General features: G+C 45.1%; 1 protein-coding gene across 6 annotated transcripts in view; it reads right to left on the bottom strand.

Annotated features, from left to right (window-relative positions):
* Positions 1-2,343: 2,343 nt before the first annotated feature.
* The window catches only part of SUSD1 (sushi domain containing 1), a 133,164-nt gene continuing 113,397 nt past the window's right edge, over positions 2,344-22,110 (bottom strand). For 3 of the 6 annotated variants that reach the window (XM_069575425.1, XM_069575429.1, XM_069575427.1), the window contains 4 exons: positions 19,008-19,266; positions 16,096-16,135; positions 3,565-3,635; positions 2,344-3,217 (listed from right to left, as the gene is read on the bottom strand). In XM_069575425.1, coding sequence (XP_069431526.1) covers positions 3,020-3,217; positions 3,565-3,635; positions 16,096-16,135; positions 19,008-19,266 — 568 coding nt within the window. In that variant the 3' untranslated portion in view covers positions 2,344-3,019. Of the gene's footprint in view, positions 3,218-3,564; positions 3,665-16,095; positions 16,136-16,277; positions 19,267-22,110 lie in introns of all 6 variants that reach the window. The other 3 variants (XM_069575428.1, XM_069575430.1, XR_011254205.1) reach the window with 2 other exon arrangements.

Genomic DNA, 22,110 nt, shown 5'->3' with positions numbered 1-22,110 from the left:
AGGTGCTGCAATACTAAAGGCAATAACAGTATATATATTATTATATATATATATACATGGTTTGGAAATATAAAAACCTGACTCTCCCAAGAATCAAATGGTCCTTCAAATCCCAAATGAGAACTGGACTTCCTGCCAGAATATTTGGCCCACAACTGAAGTTACGGATCTGTAAAAACCCATCTCTCCATTTTGAAATGGGGAAATGATAACCCCCAAGCTTCCCATCACAGAAAACTGCTGTGAGGATGGAATGAAAGAACATGTATAAACAAAAACTATGGTGGAGATAAATAAAAACTATGGGCACCAAAAACAAAAACAAAAAGTCAGCCGGGAAACAAACTGTCCAATATCTGGGTAACCCTCCAATTTTTATTTTTAATTTATTAGGGCACTCAAGACTAAATCTTAGCACTCACCTCTATACACTGTCACCAAGACTGTGAATTAAGAAAAGAGCCTTTCTCCATCTCTACTTGAGGACCAAGCTTTATTTAGTGGCCCTCAACTCTTTCGACAGAAGGATGCTGAATGCTTACAGGAAGACTCACCCTTGGTCTCCTGTGATGCTCTCCTGCCTTAGCCAGGAATCCGCTTGGGAAAAAAAAGGATGGTGCTGTGGTAAAGCTAACCAGGTAAATTCAGAGAACTTAAAGCTGCCTTCATGTGTATGAGAAAATGGTCAGGAAAGAACTGCAGGAAAATGGTGCATCTTTTTTGCAAATGTTCAGCACCTGCTTCTGTTAAGTATTAACACCAAGCAGTTCTGTGTTATAATCTGGAACATTCAGAAGAAGCAGCAAAGTTTTTGCTATTTCAGCACCCTTTCATGAACTGCTTTTACATTTCTGCACATACCCAAAAGTACATTTTACTTCGTATTTCGTTAGTTGTTCTAGGCAGACACTTTTGACACCAAGCAAATGGGATTTCTTCCTTTCAACGACAGTTATGCTAAGTTCCCATATGGACAACTGTAGCTTCTTTGGCAGTTAATTTGAGAACTGGAAATTAGGGGGAACTACAGAAACATACAGTATTCACAGAACTGGCAATAGATAATAATGAGGGGAGGAGGCTCAGATTCTTTGAACAGAGGGGGCTTTGGAGGGAAATCCTTACTCATCAGAGACCTTACTCAATACTAACTGCAAGAATTTGTAATGATTCCCGAAATTCACCCAAGAGCTGTGAAAACAGTCTAAATGTGAATTGCTGCACATAAAAATTTAAAGTAGGAAGCTGTTTGTATTAGTCTGTTGAGAGTTCTACTCTACAGTTCACCTGAGATGAGGGCAGGCATGGTTCTCATGTTGATCCTAAGTTGCAGTCTGAGCTGGTACCTCAGGACAAAGGACAACTATTCCTAATACTGTCCGGTACTGGTCAGGGGCATGGCCGACAGCTGACCTTGAAAACCCAAGCATCTCGGTACCACTTCACTCTCTCTGATTCTTCGCGATTGGGAAGATATGCCTTGGGCTGGGAGCAGCTTCATAGAGAGCTTTCACCTGTTCTATTTCTGCCCGTGTCTCCTCATCAGCGCACAAGCCCAGGCTGCTCAGATGTGCCCCTCACTGATGCCCAGGGAGCCAGTGAAGCATGTGCCAGCCCACCACATTAGAAAGGCTGTCCCTTTTCTTTAGGACCCCAGTGCTGCCCAATTCTAGGACCACATTCATCTATGTTGCACCTCGAGTTGGGCAATAAGCCCCCCACCTTCTTCCCAAGTTCTCTATTCTCCAGGCCTGGAGAGAAAAGGAGAAGGTGGAAGAGGACACCACTGTCCCTTAGAGAAGCCACAAGGCTCTGTCCTTCTCCCTTCCTGACTTGCTGAGCCTTGGAGTTACCCTGTAGTTTAGGGAGGAAAGTTCAGGAACACTGATTCGAGCTTCAAAAGTCAAATCGAATCCACTCTATCCGTCAATTCAGCATATTGACAACGGGCCCAAGATTGCTTAACATCTAATGTGTCATGGTTAGTGATAAAGTAACACTCGTAGTCACTGACATTGTGGATGAAACGCAGGATCATGTCAACCACATTGTTCCCCTCTCCTGTAAACACAGAGGCTCTGGCCACGGGCTTCATACTATTGAGACCTATTGTTATCACACGAACCCTCAATCTAAAGCACATTTTTAGGAAGCAGTGATAAAAAATTTAATCAAGGCTGCTATAAACGTTCATGCGGATGAGAGCTAAGTTAACAGAATATTTTTTTACTGGAAGAAGACTCATGGCTTTTGAATACATATAAGACAAAGGGAACTGTATCAAAGTAATGGCTGCCTACCAGATACTGCAAGGAACTTACCGGAGTGGCCAGGATAGTATACTTTCTTTTTCTTTCTTCCCTTTTTTCAGTATTTTAAAACACTTTATTTATTCATTTTGGCCACACCACACAACATCCTAGTTCCCCCACCAGGAATGAACCCACGCCCCTTGCAGTGGAGGCATGGTGTCTTAACCACTGTACCACCAGGGAGGTCCCAGGCTAGCATGCTTTCTAGTTAGTGGGTCACTAACTGCAGGAAAAGGGGTGCTTCTAAAGTGTCTGACACGTTTGCCTCAGTCATGATCTCTAGCCTTTGCACTGACGTCCCTCCTACAGTCAAACTCTAGCCCACATCTCAATGCATCTCACTGGTGGTGATATAGTCGCTAAGTTGCAACCCCATGGACTGTAGCCTGCCAGGCTTCTCTGACCATGGGATTCTCCAGGCAAGAATACTGGAGTAGGTTGCCATTTCCTTCTCCAGGGGATCTTCCCAACCTAGGAATCAAACTTGGGTCTCCTGCACTGCAGGCAGATTCTTTACCAATTGAGCTATAAGGGAAGCCTGTGTATGTCATTACTTATTGTAAAAGAACAGATTCTGAATTCATAACAGAGATGCTCTGAAGGAAGAGGCAGAGACTCTCAGGTATCACTTGGAGGAGAACACAGGCCCAGCCCACGTGACCTGCAGCCTGGGGTCAATATCACACAGTATATCAAGGTTCTCAGGTTCAGAGATACAAGGAAGACAGCAGCAATTCCCGAGTGTCCTCCTTGGGGGGATGCCAAAGAGATAGTGACCGTCTTGAATCTAGGAATGGGACTGCAGGTCCATGCACACACGGGGCCTCTGCGCAGACCTCTGAGAAGCTGTCACGCCATCTGCTCCAGCGGCAGAGCGTCCCCTTCACACAGTGCCCACCGGCGATCTAGACACAGAGGAGGAAAAGAGAGTTCACTGACACACGCTGATTTTCCCATGGCGATCCCCATGTGCACAGGAAGCAGCCCGGGAGACGTGCCACGTGTGTGGGTGGCCAAGGAGCCATCACTGACCTTGCTCTTTTCCTGGGACTGGAGGGCATTCCCCATCCTCCCCTGCCCCTATCCAAGGTGCAGAGTCACCCATGCCTTTCACCTGCTGAGTATCTGTGGAGCGCAGGACAACTTCCCCCCACACCCCCTTTGACCCTCCTCGATCCCAGCTGTTCCTCACGGTTCCAACCCCCTCCTCCCTCCATTCCGCTCATTTCTCAAAAATGACGGTCTCACATACCACACTGCCGAGAAGGAGAGGGATGCGAGGACAATCACGACGGCCACGGAGCCCAGCCCAACGCCCAGCACCTGAGGCAGCGAGAGTGTGAGCGATGAACCTGTGAGACGAAAACCGCACCCTGAGCCCACAGTGTCTGGAATCACGGCGCTCCCAGGAGCTGCAGCCCACCTGCGCTCGCTCCGCATTAACCAGAGCTTGACCCTGTTTAATAAACCATCCCCAGAAGGCCCAGAGCACCTCTGGCCCCTTGAGCTGGCCCTGAGAACAGGGCATCAGGGAAACACTGTCCCACGGCACTTTTGAAAAGGGAGCATAAATACTAGGCCACGTTCTAACTTGAATGTAACTTCAAGGGATAAAAGCTGATCTTTTGGGGGCACACAAACGCATACTTCTTCGTGTGCCTATCCTCCTTCAAGTCAATTACACTTGATCAGCTTTTATGGGCAGATTTCCTTTCCCTTGAGGGGGATGTCATTCTGACATCATTTGGAGTTTTGCTCCAAATATGGTAGTTTAGCTTGGTAGTCAAATACAGCAAACAAATTGTCTCTGTTGAGTAGAGTCATCTGTCACTTTTCCCACACATCAATAAGGGTGCTACCTCCCTGCTCTGTTCAGCAGGTTACCATGAGGATAAAATAAGAAAATTCCTGTAAAAATTCTTTGAAAGGCATTCATATGTTCTATTTGAGGGTGCCTCGCATGCCAACTCCAGGGAGATCCCTGGTTGTTAACGGGAAAACACCCACATTTGAGTCACACATTTGGGCCAAATGACTAAATCAGAGGATCATGTTCCAAACTAAAGGCCTCATTTTAATTTGCAAGCACTTACTTACCACTTATTATGTGCCAGACACTGATTGAAAAACCTCTCCTAACCACCCACTGGGTACCATAACAATAGCACCAAGTATTATTACACTGGGCACTATTATTATTCCCATTTTATAGAAGAAGAACCTAGACATGGAATGGTTAAGAAACTCCCCCAAGGTCACCCAGCTACTAAATGATAGAGCCAGGATTCAAACCCAAGCTGCCTGACCCTGGGGTCTTTGCTTGACCACAGCACCATGCTCTCCCAGTGCAGATCTGAATCCAGCTTTATCTGCAGCAGAGTGATTCCATATTCTCTCCCCGAAGTCAGGGGGCTCAGACCAGATCTTTCCTGCACAGGCTGACGATGCTGGGGCCTCGGGCTGTGGTGGTTCAAATTCCTCTTTGGAAGAACAAAAATCTGTACAATGGAGCCACCAGACTTTAAGATCTCAGGGGGCTGACTGCATACATAGAATTAAAAAAAAAAAAAATGCCAGCAAGCCACGGAATAAGCTTAAGGATGTGCATCCATTTCCAAAAACTTCCAGATGATTTGTTAACAGCTGTCATTGTTGGAATACCATGGGGGATCTTCTGGGGCCCCTCTCAGATACCGAAATCTTTAGATGCTCAAGTCCCTTATGTAAAATGGTACAGCACTTGCTTATAACCTGCTGTACATTTTAATTCATCTCCAGGTTATGGGTTTCCTTGGTAGCTCAGACGTAAAGAGTCTGCCTGCCATGCAGGAGACCAGGGTTTGATCCCTGGGTCAGGAAGATCCCCTGAAGAAGGGAATGGCTACACACTCCAGTATTCTTTTTTTTTTTTAATTTCTTTTTTTTTAATATATTATTATTATTTTTTTTTTACTTTACTCTTGCCAGGAAAATTTCATGGACAGAGAAGCTTGATGGGCTACAGTCCATGGAATCACAAAGAACTGGACACGACTGAGAGACTAAGTATAACACCTAATACAATACAAATGCTATGTAAATAGCTGTAAATACAAAGTAAATGCTAGGTAAACAGTTGCCAGTGTGCAGCATATTCAATTTTTGCTTTTTGGAACTTTCTGGAATTATTTTTTCTGAATATTTTCAATCCACAGTTCATTGAATCCATGAACGTGGAGCCTACAGACACGGAGGGCCAACCGTATTTCATTTTTCTGTACCCTCCTTTTACTGATGCCCCAGGCATATGCTTAGTCCACCCCCTAGGTAACCCAGCACTGCCTTAGAAGAGCTGAAAACAGCTAAAGCAAATATCTGCTATGGTAAGGGGAGAGAAGCTTAAGAGGAAAAATAGCCCTTGAGCTTGAGACCCTCAAAACATAGATGACTTAATTCCCTGGCAGTGAATGTGGTGTATTTGAGAACAGTTCAAGCCACTTAACCATTTCAACATCAATTCTGTGCTGTCTAACACAGTAGCCACTAGCCCCATGTGGCTATCTAAATCTAAATTAATTTAAATTAAATTAGATTTGAAATTCAGTTTCTACAATGAGGTACTACCTCACACCAGTCAGAATGGCCATTATTAAGAAATCTACAAATAGCCAATTTTTCTCTAAATGTCCTGCTGCTGCTGCTGCTAAGTCGCTTCAGTCATGTCCAACTCTGTGCGACCCCAGAGACGGCAGCCCACCAGGCTCCGCCGTCCCTGGGATTCTCCAGGCAAGAACACTGCAGTGGGTTGCCATTTCCTTCTCCAATACATGAAAGTGAAAAGTGAAAGTGAAGTCGCTCAGTCATGTCTGACTCCTAGCAGCCACATGGACTGCAGCCCACCAGGCTCCTCCGTCCATGGGATTTTCCAGGCAAGAGTACTGGAGTAGAGTGCCATTGCCTTCGCCGTCTAAATGTCCTATGGACATCTAATAACAGCATATGAGATACAAAATATATCTAAAATTTTGTGGGATATAAGATTGGGGCTTCCCTGGTAGCTCAGCTGCTAAACCCCAGTTTGATTTCTGGGGTGAGAAGTTTCCCTGGAGAAGGGATAGGCTACCCACTCCAATATTCTTGGGCTTCTCTGGTGGCTCAGACGGTAAAGAATCTGCCTGCAATGCGGGAGACCTGGGTTCGATCCCTAGATTGGGAAGATCCCCTGGAGGAGGGGATGGCAACCCACTCCAGTATTCTTGCATGGAGAATCCCCATGGACAGAGGAGCCTGGCGGGCTACAGTCCACGGGGTAGCAAAGAGCCAGGCACGGCTGGGCAACTAAGCACAGCAACTAAGCACAACTAGGTACAGGACATAAGATTAATAGAAATCTATTATATTTAAATTATTAATGACATCATTCAAGATGTTCCTATTCTTATTTTTTCTGCACTTGATAAAATATTCTCAGATCAATGTTAATATGTCTCACTATGAGTATATATTTTTTGCTTTCTCTTATATTTCTTCTGATTTTTGTTTTATGTATCTTTGTTTCTTTGCTGTCAGGGGTCTGACGGTTTATGATGTCTATCTTCTTTGTGAATTGTACCTTTTATCGTTAAAAAATTCATCTTTGTTTCATTTAAAAATAAATAAATAAATTTTATTTTAAAAATAAAGAGGAAATTCTAATTTACCAATTATACCAATATATCATACTATAAAAGAAAAAAAAAAGCCCACAAATAACAAATGTTGGAGAGGGTATAGAGAAAAGGCACTCTTCTATACTGTTGGTGGGTATTGATATAGTTCTATACTATAAGTTGGTATAGCCACTGTGGAAAACGATATGGAGGCTTCCCAGAAAACTAAAATTAGAATTACCACATGATCCAACAATCCCACTCCTGGGAATATTCCCACATAAAACTATAATTCGAAAAAATACATGCACCCCTGTGCTCAGAGCAGCCCAAACATGGAGACCACCTAAATGTCAATGGACAGATGAACAGATAAAGACGCAGCACATATATACAATGGAACACTACTCAGCCATAGAAAGGATGAAACAACGCCATGTGCAGCAGCACGGATACACCTGGAGATGATCACACTAAGCGAAGTGAGTCAGAAAGAGAAAGACAAACATCACCGGATATCCCTTACATGTGGAATCTGAAATACGGCACAGATGAACTCCTCTACAAAACAGAAACAGTTTCAGAGCCATGGAGAATAGACCTGTGGCTGCCAAGGGGAGGGAGCAGGATGGACTGGGAGTCTGGGGTTGGGAGATGCAAACCACACATTCAGAATGGACAAACAACAAGGTCCGACTGTACAGCACAGGGAACTACATTCACTATCCCAGGATAAACCAGAATGGAAGAGAATACAAAAAAGAATGTCTCTACGCGCTTAACCGAGTCACTTTGCTGCACAGCAGATTGGCACCACATCGAAAGTCAACTATACTTCAATTCTAAAAATTTGAAACAAAAATTCAGTTTCTCAGTCACACTCTTTTAAGTGCACATTTCAAGTGCCCAGCAGTCACATGTGGTGCATGGCAACCACGCTGGACAACACATTTTTAAAACCTTTCCATCACTGCAGAAATCTACAGCCTGGCATGGCTCAGATCTCTACAACCAGGCTGAGAGCCGTGTCATTCTACTGGAGACTCTCCAGAGGAGCCGGCACAGCAAAAGCAGAGTAGACACACCTTTTCCTAAAGAGCCAGGCAAACGATTCCCTCAGAAAGTGCTGTCAAGAGATTTTCTAGAAAAGCTTGATGCATATTGCTTGGCTACTTTTGGTATTCAGAAGAAAAAGGCCTTCACATTTTTAAGAAGCCATATTATAAAACGGGAGGAGGCTCTCTGATTAAATTAAAAAATTAAGAAAGAAAAAATCAGGAGTGACTTGAATGACTAGATATTAAAACAGTACAGCATCAGCACAGGAAAGAATCCATCGGAACAAAATAGAAAGCCCAGGGTCTTCCGTGGTGGTCCAGTGGTTAGGAATCCGCCTCTGCCAGTGCAGAGGTCACAGGTTTGATCCTTGGTCTGGGAAGATTCCACATGCCTTGGGGCAACTAAGCCTGTTGGCCACAACTACTGAGCCTGAGCTCTAGAGCCCAGACTCTGCGACAAGAGAAGCCACCACAATGAGAAGCCCATGTACCATAGCAAAGACACAGTGCCGTCAAAAATAAATAAAATTTTTTTTAAAAATTTAAGTAAAAAGCCCAGAAACAGACACAAATATATAACAGAATTTCAAAGCTTGAGTACTGCAGTCAGGTTGACCAAGTCTGTACTGGGCACCACCAGTTCCCAACTGTGTGACTTTGGGCAAGTTATTCAGCCATTCTGGGCCTCAGTTTCCCCACTGAGGGATGCTCCAATAATATGGGAATCACAGCCACAGTACCCACCTTATGAGATTATTATGAGAAATAATTGAGCTCAGACAGGTTAGAACTGTGCCTGGCACACCATAAGCAACTGTAAATGTTACAGTTGCTAATACTGGCATGATTCTTGCTGGTAGAACAGCTCCTGGTTCTATGTCTTTTTTCCTACATTGTACTTGTACTCTGTGAACTTGAGTCAATCCAATCACGGTATAGCCACATGCTTCTTTAGGGACTTCCCACATTAATTTTTTTACTGAGAAAATTTACAACCAGCCAATGGGTATTACATTTTTCAAAGCTCTGCCATCTGGCTAACCCTCCCTTCCGTGATCTCATGTCATTTTTCTTCTCAGTCACTCGTAGAATATTCTTTTAGAAACCCAAGTGAGTGAATCATGTGTATATCCTAGGTTCTCAGTGACTCGTTCTTTAACCAGTTAATCCATTAGGCTTAAACCAGTCTCTGTAGGGTGGCTCCCTGAAGAGGTATAGGGCTCCGAAGGAGTGACAAGGCTTCCCTGGCCTTATCTTTAACCTCTTCACTAATGGAAATATCACAGGTGCTGAAGAATCCGTTTAAAAGGCCCCATTCCTACTCTTAGATTTTGTGACAGCTTGAGGACTTCCTATGGTTACGGACTTTTTCCACGAATTTACACCAGCAGGGTCATTTTCTGAAAGCAACAATTCTGTTCTCCAAAAGGTACAAATAATGGCACTGTGAATTCTATTTAGTGTGTTAAATTTCTCTCTGCTATTCTAGGGTTCCCTTGCTTGAATCCCCTGAGGAGTGCATGCATGCATGCTAAGTCACTTCAGTGATGTCTGACTCTGTGCGACCCTATGGACTGTAGCCCACTAGACTGCTCAGTCCGTGGGATTCTCCAGGCAAGAATACAGGAGTGGACTGCCATGCCCTCCTCCAGGGGATTTTCCTGACCCAGGGATTGAACCCGCATGTCCTGTCTCCTGCATCGACAGATGGGTTCTTTAACACTAGTGCTATCTGGGAAGTCACTCCTGAGAAGCAGAAGATGGCAAAGGAGACCAAAGTAGAAAACTAATTTAGAGATAAATAAAACCTGATGAATCAGTAAAATTATTGAATTCATCCTCTCTTGCAGCTTAACAAGTTACCATAGACTGAGCAGTAGTACCCATTTATCAGTTCACAGTTTTGTGGGTCAGAAGTTCAGGCACACTGACTGGGTTCTCAGCTCAGGGTCTTACAGGGCTGAAATAAGGATGGCAGGAGGTCTGCATTTCCCTCTGAAGTCTCTGGAGAAGAATCGACTTCCAAGCTCATGCAACCTGTGGGCTAAATGCAGTTCCCTGCAGTTGTAGGCCTGAGGTCCCCATATTATTACTGGCTGTCAGCCAAGGGCTGCTCAGCTCCTACAGGCTGCCAGCATCCTTGCCATGTGGTCCTCCCCATCTTCAAAGCCAGTAGGAGAAATCATTATATCAAATGCATCTCTCCCTTGGAACCTCCAAATTCCCCTGTCTCTGACTTCTGCTGCTAAGTCATTTCAGTCGTGTCCGAATCTGTGCGAGCCCATCCCTGGGATTCTCCAGGCAAGAACACTGGAGTGGGTTGCCATTTCCTTCTCCAATGCATGAAAGTGAAAAGTGAAAGTGAAGTCGCTCAGTCATTTCTGACTCTTCGAAACCCCATGGATTGCAACCCACCAGGCTCCTCCATCCACGGGATTTTCCAGGCAAGAGTACTGGGGTGGGGTGCCATTGCCTTCTCCCTCTGACTTCTAGACACAGATTTAAAGGGCTCACATGATAAGATCAAGTCCACCCGGATAATCTCCCTATTTGGGACTCCAGTTACATCTTTAAATACTATCACAGCAACAACTAGAATACTCTACAAATAAGTAAGAGCAGGTGGGTGTACCCCAGGGACCAGCAATTTGTGAGGCTGTATTATTAGGAGAATACTACCTACTACAATTATGAAGGTTCAAAATGAGTGTGTATGTATGTATGTATACATACAGATGCACAGCATATTCATACATATACATACCCACTAGGCTTATATCTGGATGTCAATCTTCTCTGGCTTATTTGGTAGTGTTGCACCTGCTATGCTTCATTTTTCATCAGACTGTACTACTAGTTCCCCAGTAATCATTCAACCCAATCCAATAAAGTTTGGTTAAATACCTACTGCTTACCAGGCACAGTTCTCGCTCTTCAAATGCTATCCCTCAAGGGTATGAAATCTAGTGAGAAAAGACAAGTGCACCAGTGGCTTGAAAGTACAGTAGAATGGCTAAAGAGAGGGAGGGAAGAGAGATCCTGCCCTGTTGAGGAAATCTTTAAAGTGTCAAGGAGAAAATGGCATTTGATTTTAATCTTGAAGAACAGGAGGGACTGTAATAAACAGAAATTGCAGGAAGATTATAGGGTGATCCAGGTGAAAGTAAGCACAGAATCATATGAGCAAAGACATTCAAGAGAGAAAAGAAGGGACACAGGCAGAGAAGTATGGGCACATTGGTTTAAATGGAGAAGAATGGAGATGCAATCAGAACTGAGGCCTTGGACACCAGACTAAGAAGTACTGGTAGGACTTCCCTGGCGGCCAGTGGTTAAGAATCTGCCTGCCAACGCGGGAGACTCGGGTTCGATCCCTGGTGCAGGAAGATCCCCCATACCGCAGAGCAGCTAAACTGTGCACCACAGCTACTGAGCTGGCACTCCACAAGACAAATCACCTCAATGAGAAGCCTGTGCACTGTAAGAAAGAGTAGCCCCTACTCACTGCAACCATAGAAAGGCTGTGTGCAGCAACAAAGACGCAGCGCAGCCAAAAGATATGTACATAAATTCCCCCCAGAGTAATTTTTTAAAAAGTAGTAGTGGAGTAGGGGAGGGACCACCAGGGGAAATCAGAAAATCAGTACTGCACCTTATTAACATGTCGGGCGGCAGAGTAGGCTGGAGGGAAGAGGGAACCCCTGAACACTCTTGTGGGAAATAAGAAATAGGCTTGGCCAGTCGTCCAAAGGCCTCTGCTCAGGGAGTGAACACAGAAATGACAGAGAGGCCTGCCCAAGTGCAAAATGTGGGCTAAAAGAGAAAGAGGAGGGGTCATAAATGACTCAGAGGTTTCATGCCTGTGACTAAAGAATGTTCCCTGATGAGAATTACACTTTCTCATCATCTTACGTATCAGATGATCTTGTGCTATGACTCAAGAAAACACAGGCTCAAGTCCTTTGTGGCTGGAAAGGATCGCAGGGATCTTGGAGGAAGGAAATGAAGAACCAGCCAAGTTAAATACAATTTACAAGATACTCGACTGATTATGAGCAGGGCTCGGGCAAGGGAGCTCAGGCCTCAGCTCCCTTGATGAGTTTCCCATGAAACCCACTGCTGGCTCCCTGGTCGTCATCACTAAGCCCTCTTAGGAAAATGTATGAAAGGTGACATAGCATAATTCATCAGCGGGCAAAAGCAAGAATGGGGCTGTTGGTTGGCACGAGTGAACCGAAACAATCTCAGGACTAATTTGGATCCTAGTTTTCTCCAGATTACTTTCTGAAAAGGCAGTCTCCAAAACTTCTGCAAAAGGAGACTGCCAGGTGAGTGGCCACCCAAGTAAACCCTGTACATAGATATATCCGTGCGAGCATCCCCTTCAGAATTTCAACACCACAGTGGGTTTTCTATTATCTCAGAGCTTTCTAGTAGCTTGTATTTAAAGGTTCAAACTCTCTTTCAATATGAGGGGGAAAGGGTACTGCCAAAAACCACTTAGATATTTCCAAAGCAAAATCTTTCCTGTTAATCTCGGTAAAATGACCATGGCCAGCTCTTCGGCCATATCTTCTATCTAGTGTGAGTTTGTTACTTACACCAAACAGCTGTGGAAAGTAGTAGATTCTGGAAGCTACTGTTTCTGAAGGGCCTAGCCACAATGCTTGTATGCCTCCATTTTTCGGATAGAAGCACCTCTTTCCCTAGTAGGAGCTCCTTCCCGCCCTTTAAGCTTTGGGGAATGGATTGGTAGAAAAATTTCCAAATGTTGGAATGTGTGATTGTTCCTTGTGGCCATCATTCAATTCCAAGAAAGGGGGCTTAGCTAACCGGAAAGCAGAAATGTACCAGCGCACATCTTTGTTAAGAGAGGCCCTCACTTGTGATGCTAAGTGAAGTTAAATCAGACAGAGAAAGACAAACGCGGTATGATCTCAATGACACATGGAATCTTAGAAAGCTGAAGTCACAGAAACAGAGTGGTGGTTGTCAGGGGCTGGGGGGTAGGGGAAATGAGATATTGATCAAAGGGTATAAACTTCCAGATGTAAGATGGGTAAGGTCTGGGGATCTAGTGTATAGCATGGTGACTATAGTCAACAGTACTGTATTGTATACACTTGGAAGCTGCTAGGAGAGTAGATCTTAAATATTCATATATGCACAGATTTTATAGATGTATAAATTACATATTATAAGGTGATTACATGAGGTGATGGAGATAGTAATTAACCTCATGGCGGTAATCATTCTGCAGTACATACATGAATCAAATCACACTAAACACCTTAGTGAGTGAAGTCGCTCAGTCGTGTCCGAATCTTTGCGACCCCGTGGCCTGTAGCCCCCCAGGCTCCTCCGTCCATGGGATTCTCCAGGCAAGAATACTGGAGTGGGTTGCCATTTCCTTCTCCAGGGGATCTTCCCGACCCAGGGATCGAACCCAGGTCTTCTGCATTGCACGCAGACGCTTTAACCTCTGAGCCACCAGAGAAGCCTGGTAAACACCTTAAATTCACACAACATTATATGTAAATTATTTTCACAAGAAAACTGAAGAAAGAGAGAGGCCCTCACTACCTGGCAATATACAATCCAAGATGGCTGACAGTCAGGTAATGCTCAATGCCCAGATGAAAAGCCATGTGCACTACCCTTGTTGGAAGTTGGTGTGATGAGAGATAAAAAGATGGGAAATGAGTTTAGGGGATAAGCAGACTTCCCTGATAGCTCAGTCGGTGAAGAATCCACCTGCAATGAGGGAGAACTGGGTTTGATCCCTAGGTTGGGAAGATCCCCTGGAGAAGGTAAGTCTACCCACTCTAGTAGTCTGGCCTGGGTTGCAAAGAGTTGGACATGACTGAGCAACTTTCACTTTCAGACAAATAAAGGAAGCTTAGTTCTCCAGGTTCCTCCCAATCATTTCCTGCTAGGTACCCTCCACCGACAGGGTAACACATCCCCCAGTTGTAAAGCACCACCTAGTGGATCCCTCCTGGAAGCAGGGTGATGCAGGCTTTTCCTAACCAACCCAGCCTATTGTTTTATGCTGCTCTGAGGTGAGGGACAGATGTAAGGAGTTTAACTGATACTCCAGGCTACAGCAGAATTCCTCAGGCAGTTGCTAGGATGCATGAACCACAAGGAAAAGGTCCAGATTCAAAAAGGTCATAAACTTGACAAGATTTCTGGTATTAGCTACAAATTAATGGAATTCCTATGAGTCAAATCCAGTGGCTGGCTGCCCTCTGGTTTACAGAAATGTCCTGCCAGGGAAATCCCAGCCTGGTGAACAAGACCTGTGGTAACTCAATCCCTAAGGCAGCTCCTCCACCCAGATCACTGCCCCCCAGAAGCAGAAGGTTTGAGCTGTAGGGTCCTCAGCAGGCTCCTCCCCACTGCATTTCTAGAGAGAGCTCTGGAGCAAAGGGACAAGGTGCTCCCCCATCAATCAGGCAGAGCCCGAGGCAGCCAAACTGACTGAGCAGGTGACCCATTCTGCTGCCAGCCCAGGAGAGGCTTGCTTTTCCTGTCCAGCAGGATGGGGTCATTGGTATTGGTCCCCAGGCAACTGCATGGTTCTTTCGCAGGAGAAGGCCGGGGCTGGGGGGGTGGCGGCAGGGGACTATGCTGGGTCTTAGTTGCAGTGTGCAGGCTTCTTTAGTTGTTGCATTTTTGGCTTCTCTAGTTGCAATGCACGAGCTCTAGAGTGTGGCAGGCTCAGTAGTTACGGAGCACGGGCGTAGTTGCCCTGCGGCATGTGGGATCTTAGTTTCCCAACCAGAGATCAAACCTGTGTCCCCTGCACCAGAAGGCAGATTCTTGACCACTGGACCACCAGGGAAGTCTTGCACAGCTTGGTTCTTTATCTTTTCTTCTCATTTTTTAATGATTTTGTTTATTTAGTTAGTAATTTTTTGGCTGTGCTGAGTCTTCATTGCATCACGAGGGCTTTCTCTAGTTGCAGCAAGTGGGGGCTACTCTCTAGTTGCAGTGTACAGGCTTCTCATTGCAGTGGTCTCTCTTGTTGCAGAGCACGGCGGCTCACAGGCGTAGCTGCATCACAGCATGCGGGATCCTCCAGGACCAGGTATCAAACCAGTGTCCCCTGTACCGAAAGGCAGACTCCTAACCACTAGACCACCAGGGAAGCCCTTTTCCTCCTTTCTAAATGAATGTAGTTACTGTGATAATCCACCTTTCCCTTTCATATTATATATTGTGATTTGAGAATGGTTTAATCTGCCATTTAATCACAGACTGCTAAGCAGATCATGAGAAGCACTAAGTCAATAGGAATGGGTCATCCCTTGGTCTTGGACCTGGATTTAGTACAGATCCACCTTTGGACTGTCTTCTTCTTGGGTTCCATTTTTGGTTATCTGGAGGATAATTCCACTTTCTTAATGGAGGATGTTTTTCTAAATTGTGTGTGTGTGTGCGCGTGTGTGTGCATGTGCATGAGAAGTAGCCAAATGTTTGAAAGTAGTGGACTGTTTGTAGCTCTTTGCTTTGGTCTATCAACACGGTTTGCTGTTCCTCTTTTCCTGATGGGGACCATATGCCCCTCTCAATGCAACCCTGTGGGATTGCCCATCACACTGATCTGCACCCCCAACCAGCCATGCCAGTAAGTAAGCCCCAAACCCCAGGTAGGCTGATCACACTACCCCATCTCCTCTTAACAGGGATTCATCCAATGGATAGTCACCTGCCTAGGAGAAGAGACTCCTGGAACTGAAAAACTCTCTGTCCCCACTGATGTGGCTAACGTGGGGCAGCTGCTGCCCATCCTGCCCCCCTGCGTAGTTCACAGTAGAAGAAAATGAAGCCAGCTCACACTTAGAAACAGAGGAGACGAAAGACAGAGAGAAAGGGAGAGTCCTACTCGTGGTGTTAAGAGCCCCGTCCCGGTTCCTGGTGATGCCACTCGGGTTCTGATTCCCTGCGCTCCCACCACCCCCATCCTTTTCAGCTATGGCTAGTCTGAGATGTGCTTCCATCACCTGTGACAGTTTAAAAAGAAATCTCATTAACAGACACTTCATGCTGCCGAGTGAACAGAGGAGAAAGGAGGACAGAAAACGGTTTTACCTTTTACATGAGCCCAGACTGCACAGGCACTTCTTCTCACCTGTAAAGGAAAGTAAAGCAACATGTATAACTGGGCAGCATGTGATGTCCGTTTAAATAATACACCTTTGCCCTCCAAGTTGCAGGGTTTTATCTCTTATTTTGGACAACATGATGTTTAATGTCTCATCCTGGGGACCTACCTGGTGGTTCAGTGGTTAAGATAGCATCACCAGCTCAATGGACATGAATTGGAGCAAACTCTGGGAGACAGTGGAGGACAGAGGAGCCTGGCATGCTGCAGTCTATGGGGTCACAAAGAGTCAGACATGACTTAGCGACTGAACAGCAAAAACAGTCAGTGGTTAAGACTCTGCGCTTCCGCTGCAGAGGTCGCTGGTTCAAACCCTGGTCAGGGAAGTAAGATTCTGCATGCTGTGCAGTGTGGCCAAAAAAGAAAAGACTCATTCAGCTGTAACATCTTACAATTTAGCCTTATGATCACCAAGCATTCAAAGGGTCTGGCAGGGCAACAGAGACAGAAGTGAGCCTAGGAATGATGACCCTAAAGCTTTCCAATGGCTCTCAGGAAGTACACACTCCAGGGAAAGAGCAGGCATGGCGGCGAATTCCATTCCCCTTGCCAGCTCTCAGCACCTGGCATTGACTGCCTGGAGAATGACGTTGAAGAGGATTCCAAGGTCACATCCAGGTTCAGCAAGACATAGTGACGCATCTTATGGGCAAGGCTATGAGAAGGCTTGGGACATACAAATACTTCTCTAGATGACGGTTGTTGAGCTCAGTTGTTCAGCCATGTCTGACTCCTTGTGGCCCTGTAGACTGTAGCCTGCCAGGCTCCTCTGTCAGTGGAATTCTCCAGGCAAGAAACACTGGAATGGCTTGCCATTTCCTCTTCCAGGGGATCTTCCCGACCCAGGGATCGAACCCTCTTGTGTCTTCTGCATTGGCAGACAGATTCTTCACCACAGTGCCACCTGGGAAGCCTTGCATCAGTGCATTTAATAAAAGATAATATGCAAGAATAAAGTGAAGGGTATATTTCAAGATACTGGGAAAGAAAAAAGGCCTCAAAAAGCAAGACTGTTACTAGGGAACTGAGTGTATTAAAGGAGAGACATTGACAGGGCCAGATAAAAAAGGGAGCTCATTAAGATATAGTGGCTTGATCAGATGTTACATTTTATGAAACTCACTATGGCAGTAGTATGCAGCAAGGGTATAGCTAGAAGAGGCGAGACGATGAGTTAGAAAACTGCTATTCAGACAGAGAGGTCAAAGGCTAAACAGTGCTAATGAAAGAGAGAAAAGGATGGTATTAAATGGCATTAAGGTGACATAACTGACATAATTTGATAATGGACTGCACAAGAAGATAAGAAAAAGAAAGAAAAGAATTATTCCTAGATTTCTGTACGGACTTCCCTGGTGGCTCAGATGGTAAGGCATCCGCCTACAATGCGGGAGACCTGGGTTCAACCCCTGGGTCGTGAAGATCCCCTGGAGAAGGAAATGGCAACCCACTCCAGTATTCTTGCCTGGAAAATCCCATGGACGGAAAAGCCTGGTGGGCTACAGTCCGTGGGGTCACAAAGAGTCGGACACAACTTCACTTTCACCTTCTGTATTGGCAACTAGGAACATGGTAATGTTACTTAGTGGGGCAGATACATAAAAGGAAAAACAAAAAGAGGGGACTGGAAAACTCATTCTTCCCAATTTACAAAGCTCTAGTAAGGGCAGTACTGGCAGGTTTGAAATGGCAGCCCAAGCTGACTAATACACCCTCCCAGAGCAAAGTCCCGGCTGGAGACAGCAGGTCTGAGCAATCTCTAAATTGCTCACATACTCTACCGCCAGCGTTGTCTATGGCTAGAGATACCAAGTCAGGATCTCCAAGTGATATTCTAGCAAGGAGGCCTTGTCTCAGTCATAAAGACCTCTGCAACAAGTTAAGGGCAATATATTCTGGACTTTCGTCTTTCAATTCTTAATCCCTACATAATTGCCACAAAACACCCCCAGACCTTTCTGCTACCTGGACATAGTCTTAGTTTTATATCACACATGATAATGGCACATGTGACTTGTGTCCTATACAAAATTTAACAGCATGTTTCAGCCTTAAACATGTGATGAGCCTTACACGCAAGATGCCCCACATTCATCAGTCAAGAGATGCTTCTATTCATAGAATTCTTCTAGTTTTCATTGCCAACCAATATGAACTGATATCAAACTCGAGTTTTCCTAGGGCAACCATGACAATGCTCCTTCCAGAAGCTCTTCCACCCCGACTGATGGACCCAGCTCTGGCTATTCTGCTTATAATCATTCATTCTGTAAAGAGTATACACGTCTCCTGTTTCCGTGTTTCTCATGAGTTCCCATGTCTCAAGAAAGAACCACTGCTAGAAACACATAGACTCTCTAAGGATTGAGCGATGAGAGTGGGGTTTACGCAATAGCCAAGGAAGTAACGGAAGCAGGAAATGGAGCCAGAAAATAGTGCTGAGCACAATCTGCCCCTCCCCTCTTGCTGCTTCCCAGAGAATGAGGGAATGCAGCAGCCTGGCAGGAGTACAGGGAAGTGGCAGAAAGATCTCGATGTTCCACTCCAGCTCAGGCTTCCCCAGTGCAAAGGGATGAGAGCACTCCATAAAGCTTAGGAAAAAAACAAAACAAATTCAGTCCAAACACAGATCCAAACAGGTTCCCCCAGCAAGTTCAGAATATCCACCTCCAGAAAGGTTTCACCTGCCCCTCCTTTATAAAGTGAAAGGGTTCGATACATGTTTATGGTTCTTATACGCAGTGTTCATCTCAGATACGGGGAAAATAAATGTTCAAATATGTAAATTTCACATGAAGAAGAAAATATCAAATTCACAAGAGTTTTTAAAGAACTGTACCTCATTCCATTCACTTGTGATTCGTAATATAATGCAGTAATCGTGCCCTGTTTTCAAGGGTGCATTATAATATTTCCCATAGTACAGCCTGTCTCCAATAGATATCTCCAGGGCATCATCGGGAATATCCTTGGCCAGCAGTTCTGCAGTCACGTATCCACTGGCCTCAGAAGCTTTGCTAAAGAATGAAGCAGCCTCTTCAGAATCACAAGCAAATGTGCTTTGGAGGGCCAAGGGAAGCACTAACACCTGATATGAACTGTAAGAGAAAAGAAAATGTCTATCAGACCCTTGCTTGGGTGTGTGTGGGGGGAGGGGGTTGTCATTCATTCATTTATTCACACTGACTGAGCACCGGCTATGAGACCAACACTTTGCTAGATGCTGGAGATACAACCCTGGATAAAAGTCCCTGCCCACGTGGGCTTCACAATCTGGCAGCTCCAACAGTCATGGAACTCCCGTGGGAACCAACCGTATTCATGCTTCATAATACTGGGAGAATGGTCTCTCTAAGTTCTAGCCGCAGATGGCTACCTGGGAAAGTGCCTGGAGCATACATGTCATAAAGTTGATCTAATCAGTGATTTTTCTCGTGGGCAAACAAAGTCCAGCTGGGGAAAGGGTTTAGCAGTCACATGGAGGCCTATTGCCGACAAGAGTTAGGGCACTAAGTCTGCCAAAAGGTTCCACATAATCACATGAGGAGCCTAAAACAGAACTCATGTGACGGACACTCCCTCCAGTTCATGGACTGATACCGAAGTTCCTATGAAATGAATGAGAAGCACGGAGTGCAAAGTCACCGTGAACTCATCTAGTCTGACAATATCCTTCAACAGCTGGAAAGGGAAAATCCTGTATGTTCCCTACATGTGGACAAAGAAACACACTATCAGTCTGGGGTCATTTTATCATGTTTCAGTATTATTTATCCCACCAAACAGAAAATCTGTCAGCAAAAGAAAGTGTAAGGACAAAAACACTCTGAGAATAAATCACATCTTCCTTTCTATTTCCATCTGCTTGGGCTCATCTCCTAGCAAGTTTTGGGATGTCTGCTTTCTCTATCAGGCTTGATAGTAAGGACCTGAATGATTTACTCTTGCATTCTTGCAAATCTTTACAGGTCTTTGGCTATAACTGACTCTGCACTGATGTTTCTTGAGTTGAAATTTCAATAAAGAAGGAAAACATGCATCGGCATCAAATATGATTAGGATACTTTCCCAAACTCATTAGCATATGTAATTCTATTTTACCAATAAGTATACACTTCCTGCTCCACATTCTTAATGCCCCATCTCCTGCTTCCTAAGAGCCCATGAGTCACTAGGTTAATAGCAGGTGTTGGATTTAGAAAGTACCCATCCACCAGGCTCCCGAAATTCCTAGGTGTCCTCAGGCCCCTGATTTCCACAAAGTTTCTGGATTCACTTTCAGCAGTGAGCTGTGTACAAAAATGACAAAGTGAAGCCCGCAGGGCAATGCTTTGTCACTGCCACCACCAGTAAACATTTACTAAGCCTCACTGCCTACAAAGGAACACTTATAACAACAAACTTTCCTGGGGACTTGAAGATGAAGACACCCCTGTGAATCACAGACACAGGTGAAAAAGTAAATGGGCAGCAGGCTCCATGCTGTCTGTAAGTACACCTTCAAGTCCCTCTCATCTTACCATGTAGGTAGTGATGTTCAAGCGCAAGTTCAAGGCTCACTTGAACTCATCTGATTCTGAACATTTCCTAGTAGAGGTACCATTCAAGAGGCATAAAGCAGTCTTCCCAGTTAGTATGATCATAATCACCCGAGTCGCTTGATAACTGTACAAATTTCCAGCCCGCATCCCAGACCTACTCAATCAAAATCTCCAGCAGAGTCTGAGAATTCATGTTGCTGATAAAGCATCCTAGGTGATTCCTGGAATCTGGCAAGTGTGGGAGACATGAGCATGAGGAGAGCCTGGCTACAGGCTGCATCATCCCCCAAGATCACCCGGTCAGGGAGGGGAGGCGTGGGGCCAGAGCCCCTGCTCCACCAAGTGCCCCACGCCCCATCCTGGATAATGCACACAGCAGACTCTGGGCTGCCCCACAATGGCAGTGCTGCTTCCTCCAGCTCCAACCAGGTATTCGGGCCAAGGAAACCACCCCAACATCCTGCTGGTAATCAGTGCCGATGACACTGGGGAAGCAGTCATGGCTGTTGAGAGCATGACTGTTCCAGAAGGACTTTTCCCCTCTTTCTCACCAACACCTTCCCCAGTGACTCACAGATCTCCACTTCCTGTTTTGGAGGCACTGGCCGGCACAGAGCCACAAGGGTAGAGTGTCATTTGGCTTTTCTTTCTCCCTTACATAACTACCTGGCCTAAATATTACGTATGTATTGCACATTCTCTCAGGCACTGAGGTCATGACTTCCAGTCTCCTTCCAGCAACAGAATTACAATGCCTTCCAGCAACTTGTCAGGAATTAAGACACAGAACAACTTAGGCCATACACATGCCTGGGAAGACTTTTGAGCATTTACTGGGCTCAGATGAACAGACACGAAGAGCCCAAGTTTCATTATAAACGGACACACAGATAATTTTGCTAGACTTTCTTTGGACAGTTTTGTGATATCTCATGAATTTTACCCTGATTGTACTGTAGGGTCATTAGACTGAAGGGTCATGAGAGACATAGGTAGTGTGGGTTAGGTCAAGGAAGCAGGATATTGCCATCTCTTCTTTTATAAAGTTAATTTTTATTGGCGTATAATTACAGTGTTGGAAGAGTTTCTATGGTACAGCAAAGTGAATCATCTACATGTATACGTACACCCCCTCTTTTGTGGATTTCCTTCCCATTTAGCTCACCACAGAGCACTGACTAGAGTTACCTGCGCTATACAGTAGGTTCTCATAAGTTACCAGTTTCATATATAGTAGTGTATATGAATCAGCTGCGATCTCCCAATTCATCCCACCCTTCTCTTTCCCTCCTTGGTGTCCATACATTTTTTTTCCTCTATGTCTGTGTCTCTATTTCTGTATTGCAGATAAGATCATCTATCCCATTTTTCTAGACTCCTGTCAGTAAGTTGCTCATCCCT

This window comes from Ovis canadensis, chromosome 2 (genome assembly GCF_042477335.2).
Source record: "Ovis canadensis isolate MfBH-ARS-UI-01 breed Bighorn chromosome 2, ARS-UI_OviCan_v2, whole genome shotgun sequence".
NCBI lineage: Eukaryota > Metazoa > Chordata > Mammalia > Artiodactyla > Bovidae > Ovis > Ovis canadensis.
This window is presented reverse-complemented; position numbering and strand designations above follow the sequence as displayed.